Below are 9,363 nucleotides of genomic sequence, written 5' to 3'. Positions count from 1 at the left end.
TTTGACTACGTGGATTACATGAGGTCCATACACTAGTGGGCTCGCGGACTTCCGGTGCCTAACAGCGCTTTTAAAGACAATGTAGATACTAAACTAGTTATTAAACAGAACTTGTTAGTTTTTTGTATAAATCAATCTGGTTTTGTTACCATCGAGCCGCCCAAGTTTCCGAAAGGCAAAAGTGGTCTTAAGTACGCACAACTTCGATCTGTCATTTCTTCGCTAGTAAATATCCTACTTTAGGATTAGTCATTTTAGAAGGGACAACAAAGTAATAACTAAATCTTCGAATCATTTAATGTGGCTGATTCAATTTTACAAAATAAAAGGACTGAGACTGACGTTGAATGAGTTTGTGTAGAACTCTTTCAGTTGCGTACAGTAGGGAACATATGTGGTATCCTTCCTCATTTTACGGTTGTCTATACTACAAACAAGGGTTTTCTTGTTTATAAACTCGATCAATTAGCCTTCAGAGCCTATATAGGGTGTATTCATTTAGGAGAAGTGAAATATCTTCGGGTGGATCACAGCAACGACTTGAGGGAAGCAAGGAAACACAGCATCCATAAGATATTCATCCAGCTAAATAAAACTTCACTTTAGATTTAACAGGGTACCAAAATTTCATATTTCTGTTCTGTACTATGAACTAGGTAATTAGGTTCGTACCATGATAGATAGATAGTATGTTAGTAGTGTTAAGGTAGTTCACAAAAAATTATTTGAAATGCTAATTTCCAATGCATGCATTACGTTCTTGTATCAATTTGAATGCATCTGAGTTTTATCCTTTCCAGAAGGTTGCCTTTCATGCATCTTCCAAGGAACCTTATTCATCGCCGTTACCATTAATTATTACCACATGCGACTTTGCCTCGTGCTACATAATCATGATCGGGTGATTAAAAAAAAATGCATTGAGAAGCTAATTTTCGAGGTGCTTTCAAACCCACATGGCTATAAAAGGAAATATACGCAAGTTTTGGGGAAATATCATCCCCAAATATTTGTAAAAAACGCTAAATTATATTATGCCAGTTAGTGAAACTTCCTTTTTGACGGAGCAAATGAAAATCTACTAAAAGACATAAAGCGCACTTTTAAAAATCACTGTCCAGCAAATCAGAGAGTAGTCGTGCTTAAAGATACAAACTGCTTAAATTTCAGAGTATCATTTTCTAAGTTAATGGATTTGCCTAGAAATTTAAAATCGGTCATTAACAAATAAGGAAATTTACTAGACCACAGAAAAATTCTTTTATTTTCTTATTCTCAAAGAATCACTCCCCGTAATTTGCAAAGCTTGTGCATAAATGGATATGAAGTGTGAAATTTAGTTGCTATCAAGGCACTGCGCAAGTAACGCTCAAAGAATAATACCTATTTTTTAATCCCTCGCTAGTAAGTGCCTTGAAAATCTCATCACGTAATTGCCTTATACAGCACAATAAGCAATGCACTTAATTCTGTCATGTGATCCTTATTATCCTCTGATTTTTTCACTTATCTTTTGGGAGAATCAATTGATGAGTGAGTGGACAAATGACTGACTGGAAGCGTTGCGGAATCGACTGTACGCATTTTCGTGAGTATTTTAACGCTGTTAGGCAGGTTCTTGTTTCCGACACAAAAAATGACCATAGCGGCATTGCAGACCGATATGACTCAGTGACAAGAGAAAGTAATTATACTATTGGGTTTCCAAAGTATGGTACGGCGAGCACCCTCCTGGTAAAGTCCTATCCAGAAACTGGACTAATGGCATGAAAGTCTCAGCGAATTCGGTGGTAAAACTCCATTTTATAGACAGATTTTACCAAAATTTAATAAAATTTGCAAAGCAAAATACCAGATTTTGGGCTTGATCTGATATGTAAAAAGAACTGAGTCATTTTTACCCATGTGCTGTTGTAGCCGCTATTGGCGGATTGTGCAATAACAGGTCTTCAAATTGGCACTGGGGAGAGGTAACTAACGCTTGATTTAGTGCTCTTAGCAACGTCATAACACTATAAATTTGGTTTCTTTCGTGAATTTTATGTCTATTTTTGGAAACGATGAGCTTCCTACATTACCAGTCGAAAAAGCAATTTGAAATCTACATTAATAACATCGAAAACGAACGTCTTAAGGATGTAAATTAATTTAAAAAGATTGCATTATACATACATATTAGGTTAATAACTTTATAATGCACTGGAGAGCGCCGCAATTCCCAAGAATTTGCTGCCAAATTTGGGCTAAATGAATCATGTCACTTAAAAAAATAATTGCATGTACAAAGTATGAATACTAAAAATAAGAAATACAAACTAGGCTCAACTTTACAAATCTAAAATAGTAACTAATGCACAATACATACTTTTTGTTTTTTTTAAACGTATACGAATCAATAGAAAGTAGTCACGGAGGCATACTAACTCGAATTAGATGTCGGCGTCAGGAGTGTAAGATAATTGTTCTTGACCAATTTAATAGGTCCAACATAAATTGAAAAATTAAGCAAATCGCCAATTCAAGAACAGTTTTTAGATAGCAAAGAAGATTTTTAAGTTTTAAACGCATACCTCAATCAGAAACTAAAAACGATTTATAGATCTAGCTTGGCACAAACAAAGCATCATAAGCTGAACAAAATGTATATCATTTACAACATGCCCAAAAAAAGATAAGCGACAACGTAACCAACGATTAAACAACATTTTGTTGAAATTTAATAAATTCAAAAGGAAGTTGTTTGCAAATAGAATGTTAAAAGACCTTGTTAAAAAACAAAAAAAGATAAAATAACTACTTAAAAGATCTTACATAGTAATCTTGATTTATGACAGCAGAAGAATGTCTCTAGTAGCAATGGAAATTGCTTCCTTGGGCAGATTTTACCATCGCGCTGTTATTCAGACACTTCAAACAAATTGAGACCTTGGTCGCAATAAAAGTGTGACTACTAAAAAAAGTTGATACCTGCAAAAAGTCTAAACATAAACCTCGGTTCTAAAAAATTTAGGCAATTTATTTTTAGGGTACTACGAAATGATTACAATGCTGCTCATGGCCTTCATGATATTTTTTAACTTATCTATAACTGACATAAACTGAAGCTTGCAACCTCCTGGCGTTTTTTAAGGTTCTTGAATCTGTGCAAATATGCGGCATTGCTATGCGTTTTTGAAATAACTAATTAAGATATATAAATCCCAATTCTCTTGCTTTAAATTTTTTTTAATGTTGTAGCCTGCATTTCCTGCTTGGGTCAAAGAGGGATGTAGGACCTTTTGTTAGATATTTTGTTTTCTACAATGATTTAAACATTCTGTCTTTTTAAACACATTTTTAGCACAATTATTTCGGACATTTTAAATGCATGTTCTCAGATGGGTTAACTAAGGTCATATTTGAGTAAATCCTGAATACTTCCTTTCGAGCATACTGCTTACTGAGAATGCTTTTTACCTTGATGATTTAAGTGCCTGTTGGTTTCGAGCCTCCTTATTTTTGGTCATGCCAATCTTCAAAGGTATGTGGATTTTGAGATGTGACTGGAATTTAGTTAATGTAAAATGGAATTCGCAGAAATTTAATGACGTCGAGGTCAATACTGACTCTCCTCCTGAAGATTTCAAGGCCCTACTGTTTTCCCTAACCGGTGTTCCACCTGAACGTCAAAAAGTGATGATGCCTGGTGGTCTTCTTGGCGATACTTCTTACGGCCAGATAAAGCTGAGAAATGTGCGCTTCGTTTCTTCCATTTCTTATTTGCTAGGGTGCTACCGTAATGTTAATGGGTTCAGCAGAAGAGTTGCCCGCTAGCATCACTTCAAAACCTGTCGTCGAAGGGTTAATTACACCTTTAATGCCACCAAAAGCAGACCATTCAGATGTGCCAAGGCTTCCCATCGGTATGGCAAACCTTGGCAACACTTGCTACATGAATAGCGCACTTCAGCTCCTGTTCACTATTCCAGAAATCAGGCTTTTCATTCAGAGGTATTTCTCATCTGTCTTTTACGACCCTCCTTTTTTTGCCTCTTAGAGCTCCACTACAATTAGATGACTCCCTGCCACAAAAGCTAAAGGACATGGTTACTGCCTTGCGTTTGATCTTCAACGGTCTCGCATTTTCTTCTTCCCCTATTTTTCCGCTCATTTTCCTCGAATCACTCCAGTCTGCTTTTCCACAATTCGCTACGCGTGCAAATGCCGAAGCGTCGACTTCGGAAGGCAACGTTGAACCGATCTACCAACAGCAAGATGCCAACGAGTGCTGGGTTGAAATCATCCGTGTTCTGCAACAGCTGTCGGCGGATGCAAAGGTTATGACTTCGTCTCCGACAGTAGGCCATATTTTTCTTTTTTTTTGGCGCTTTGAATCAATCCTGATGACGTAGTAAAACCTACTTGTTTGGTGCACATAAAGACTGGCAGGCTTGGTCTCGGCAGGAGATCAAGCTGTTAATACCGAGAGGACACTTATTCGATCTCGCTCTTTTGTGCAGGGCTTGAATTTTGAGCATCTGCTGGAAGTGAGAATGGTTTTGACTCCCCTCTTCCATGACTTTTCTGCCTAATAACTATTTGAAGAAATGTGGGTTATTTTATCGACTTTACTGTAATCGTCACTGTGGAGCCTAGTTATAGCTGAAGAAATGGTGCTCCTAGGTCTGGGAGGTTACAAGCCTGTTAAGAATACCATGGCGTTAAAATGGTATCATCAATTTTATCTCATAGCCCTGTCCTGAATCCTTTGGCACAACGACAGGTTGGAATCCCGTAGATCGATATCTCACTGGCTCCCTAGTCTCCACACTAACCTGCACGGAGAGTGAAGAGGAGGCTCCACAGGAAGCTGTCGACACGTTTTCTCAGCTATCCTGTTTTATCATTAAAGGTAGCTCTATTCTGATTTTCTGATGCTGACATGTATTCCTTTTACTGAGTGACCTTTTTAACCCTATCAGATGTGAAGTATCTGCACACCGGCATTCGCAACGGCTTGGAGGGAACGCTGACAAAGAATTCCGCCACTTTAGGCCGTGAGGCGGTCTACAAGAAGGTCTCACGTATCTCTCGCCTTCCTGGCTATTTGTGCATCCAATTTATGCGATTCTTTTACAAAGAGAAGGAAAAGGTTAATGCCAAGGTGAGCAGGATGATTTAGATCTATCCAATGGTGATAGAAAGAATCCACAATTATGATAAATGATTATTTTATAGCGTCTTATCTTTGTCTATTTTTTTTCTGAATCAGCAAATCTTGTTTCGTGTCTGGCCTCTGTTTTTGACGGAATCAATGAAGCGTCTTTGTATTAAATTCGTCGTTCAAATTAGTTGCTTTCTCGCATTTCAGCCTTGTTCAACCAAATGTTTTGTAGGAATACTGACCTCAATATATAATCGACTGTTCTTTCAGCTCTCTTAATACTATACTGTTCTGTCGTCTACCATGACTAATTTTCGGTTATCTTAGCACCTTTTCAACCTTTACCAATACAGTAGGCTTGTGCCACATTATCTGCCAAGTGCGCTCTGTCAGTGACGTCACAGATCAAAGTGTTTTTTCGCAGACTTTTGTGGTGTATAAGGGGTTTTACAAGCCTTCCGAAAGTCCATTGAACAAAAGCTCCTGAATATATTTAAATATAAAAGCCTTCAGTGTATTAGCCTGTTTGTCACTTCATTCAGGGAAGGTGTTCAATTGTTTTTCATGTCTCCTCCCCGTTGTTTATTAGTTCTGATGGAATAATGGGAGAATGGTCTCACTTACCAAACTTTCTTGCTCTCATTCATTTAATAAATCATTTTTTCGTATCCTATGGATTAGTTTGTGATTTGTTGCATAATTCGACGGACTTCACTGTTCTACTTTAAGCGCCAACTCTGGGATGGTTATAAGCATTAAGTCGTCTGTCGTGTGGAGCGCTATAAAATCTTCTCACTCATCACTTCAATGCGTTTGCTTATATTTAACTAAAGTTTATGTATTGAATCACCGTTTGTTGTTGTTTAGAGTCGACTGAATCATTGCTTCCCCTGATAGACCATCTTGTTTATAATGTAAGACATCATAAATGATTTAATTGTTCCAGATACATTGTGTCACTTTATTGAATCACAACTTTTCTGGGATGAAATTGTGGTTTTGTTGCGCAATCTCCCTAATTTCATCACTGGATTAAATTGTGCAATTTCGATTTACATGCTGTGAGCCGTTTCCCATCACCTTTGTCTCAAGTTTATTTGTGGATATACATCGCAGTTCATGTGTTTTCGCTCACTGTATTTGCTTGGGTGCTCATTTGATGCACCCCATTGGATTTTGGCCTGTCAAGGATGGGGACATTCAGATGTAGGCCTTCTGGAATTGTTGTGATAGTGTGATTATCTGATGTTATTACTCCAAGTTGGCAAATTAATTGCATTTGTGACCAATTTTCCGGGTGAATTTTGCTACGTCCAATGGTAAAAGTTGAATTTTCTTTGTCCTTGTTGAGCATTTACAAAGACCTACGATAAAATGCTGTTTTCCTAAAATCTCGACCTTGTGAACCATAACGTTAGTTTATCGTAAGCGTAATGGATACTTAAGCCTAATTAGTAGATATGCTGCCTCACAATAGATCTTAAAGGACGTCAAGTTTCCCTTGAGCTTGGATCTCTTCGAGTTCTGCACCAAGGAGCTGCAAGCCAAACTATTACCCCAACGTGAGAAAGCTCGTGCTGAAGACGATGCTGAAGCGATGGCTGCGAAGAGCCGAAAAATCACAAATGCTTCGAAACAAGGTTACTATGCGATACTATTCTCTTTTTTCTTTGATTTACTCATAACGGCATTTTGAACCATTCCAGAGAAACCACCTAATCCTGAGGACAATCCGGAACTGTACGACCCCTATTGGTTGGGGGATGACCTTGGATCAAATAATACGGGATTTTATGAATTGCAGGGTGTGGTTTCACATCAGGGCCGCATGAGTATGGGTCATTATGTTGCTTGGGTTAAGCGCAAAGGTCTGCATTTGTTCTCCAACTTAGTATATGCTTATTCTCTTTATTTATTTCTTACTGTTTCTGGCCTGTAGGCAAATGGTTTAAATTGGACGATACAAAGGTGTCCGAAGTGGATGAAGAAGATATTTTGAAACTTTCTGGGGGCGGTGAATACCATAGTGCCTACATTCTCCTCTATGGCCCGCGTCGTGTCAAGAAGGTTATTCCCGAGACGTCCATGGATGTTCATCTGGCCAGTTAAAAGGTGTAGAAATGTGTTTCAAGAATTTTTTTGCCTTCAATCACCTTACATTTGAAGGCTACTTCAGTGTTTGATGAAGTCAACTTGATTTGAGAAATATACTCTACTTACGAAGTTGTCCTTAAACGTTATTTAACAGGCTCGGGTCTCAATGCTGAAGGGTTTGCTTTCACTGCGATACAATGCAACGTTAATTAGTTCTGCAAAACTATCTACTTTTACTCATGCCTCTAGATTTTAGGACTTACTTTTCTCTTACCGGTTGTAGATAATAGCTGTGTAAACTTAGAAGTGGTGATTCAATCAATTCCCTTTTTGATAAGTGATTGGATGATAATCACTCACAAGTTTGTTGTCTTAGTGACTGGAAATTGAGAGTACCTCTATTTTTCACTTCCGTTAACAGTAAAAGCAATGCACTTACACACATTTTTGTAAATAAACTTAGCTACCGCTCAAGACAATCAGTAGTGCCAACTGTCAGACCGACGGCGTTTAATCGTGGCTCCGTTTCCGTGCGTTTGATTAATTGTCACTGGGGGGAGATAGAATTTTACAGCTGCGTCAGTATGATTAATTACTTCGTCAGTCTGTGTGTGTGTGTGTGTGCAGGCAAAACTCGTGTCCCTTTGATGGTAAATTTTCAATGTCGACATTAATTTAAATTAGCAATAAAGTTGAAATCTAAGCTGCTTTCTATTTTCGAATATTCATACTTTAGTGTACTAGCTAGCTCAAAAGATTATGGGGACTTTTCCCAAATAAATGCGCTTTTATTCTAGTTTTTTTGGGTTAAAATGAGGATGTCGTTGTTGGTAACTTACATAGAGGTAAACTTGAAGGTACGAAAAGGTGCTTTGTGCAGAGCGACAGGTAACATTATGAAAAGGAAGAAAAGTTGGTTAATTAGAATTTCTCTTTTGTCCTTTTCGAGTTGCTGATCCTTGGAGAAAGTGATTGGTGTGACGCGAGTTCGTCCACTTTACGGGTGGACTTTTGCTCGGCTGTAATGCCACAAGAACCCTTCGTAAGACTTGGATAGCATTTGAAAAAAAGTACGGGAGCTGAATGAAGCGGTCTGGAAGACTCTTCCTCCAACAATTGATTTGAGTCTGGAAATTATGCGTTAATTGATAATAAAAGACTTCAGTAATTTTCAGTTCGTTCTTTGTTTTTTTCCACTTTATGAAAGGGCGGGATTTGTTTAATGACTCTGTTTACTATCCGACTTGTGATGAGGAATGAATTAGGTAAAGCAACATTCCTCAAGTGAATGTACACACCTCTGCGAAATGCACTCAATTTCATCCTCTGGAGGACAGCGCTTGATCGCAGACAGAGAAGTTCGCCTGTTAAAAGCTTACTCGATGCAAACAGAGTTTTATACAGTAAAATACCTCAAAACAATCAAGACTGGTCAATCTGAAGGCGAAAGATTAGCTCAAAAGGGTGTAATAAGGAGAGTTGCTACCTCATCCTAGTTCTACCTCTGCTGGAGAATAAGCCTGAGACAGACATCTAAACAGACCGAGAGTATTAATAGAGACGGGAACAAAAATTACCAGGGTTAGGTCTTTCTGGTTTATATTGCATTTCATCCCGTTACTGGAAAAGTTGAGACTTGAGAAGTTTGTATTGCTCAGTGGCATCGGAAGATCTTCAGGTTTGGGCCAATTTTATCACCTCATCATAATTGAGCCATTATTCTGTGGGATTTATTTAAATTTATCCATTTAATGAAATTTGAAAAGTTATATGTTTGTGTATAAGAGGGATGAGAGAACTATAAAGGAGGCCAGGACTATAAATCACTAGGTTTTTAACCAAAGGGAGGAGAATGAAGAGCGTGCTTGAATGTACAAAAAATTCAAACGGATATCGTGTTTCCACACCAGTTCACTAATCTTACAATCGCAAGTAAGTTCGTGGCCTGGTAGGCAAGTATATCAAGTTTTTGAAAAAAGTCAACAATCCTTCTCATTATGATATTCATCCTTAGGGATGACAGACGTCGTATTAATTGACGCATAATTGATGGGAAATCTGCCTGTCAAAGCAATCCGTCCATCAGATTATTATTGTCTGACCGGACAGGAAGATTAGTACAGTGG

The 9,363-nt window shown here is 38.1% G+C and overlaps 1 protein-coding gene across 1 annotated transcript; it reads left to right on the top strand. All coding sequences in view use genetic code 11, as the record gives it.

The window, feature by feature from the left end:
• Nucleotides 1-3,504: 3,504 nt before the first annotated feature.
• Nucleotides 3,505-7,252, top strand: EGR_03720 (Ubiquitin hydrolase; the record flags this gene model as incomplete). The annotated part of the gene is made up of 5 exons (XM_024492969.1): nt 3,505-3,732; nt 4,170-4,337; nt 6,630-6,783; nt 6,850-7,011; nt 7,083-7,252. The coding sequence occupies 5 exons, from the start codon at nt 3,505-3,507 to the stop codon at nt 7,250-7,252; spliced, it is 882 nt and encodes a 293-aa protein (XP_024352626.1).
• Nucleotides 7,253-9,363: the final 2,111 nt, after the last annotated feature.

This window comes from Echinococcus granulosus, assembly GCF_000524195.1.
Source record: "Echinococcus granulosus chromosome Unknown EG_S00020, whole genome shotgun sequence".
Classification (NCBI taxonomy): Eukaryota; Metazoa; Platyhelminthes; class Cestoda; order Cyclophyllidea; family Taeniidae; genus Echinococcus; species Echinococcus granulosus.
This window is presented reverse-complemented; position numbering and strand designations above follow the sequence as displayed.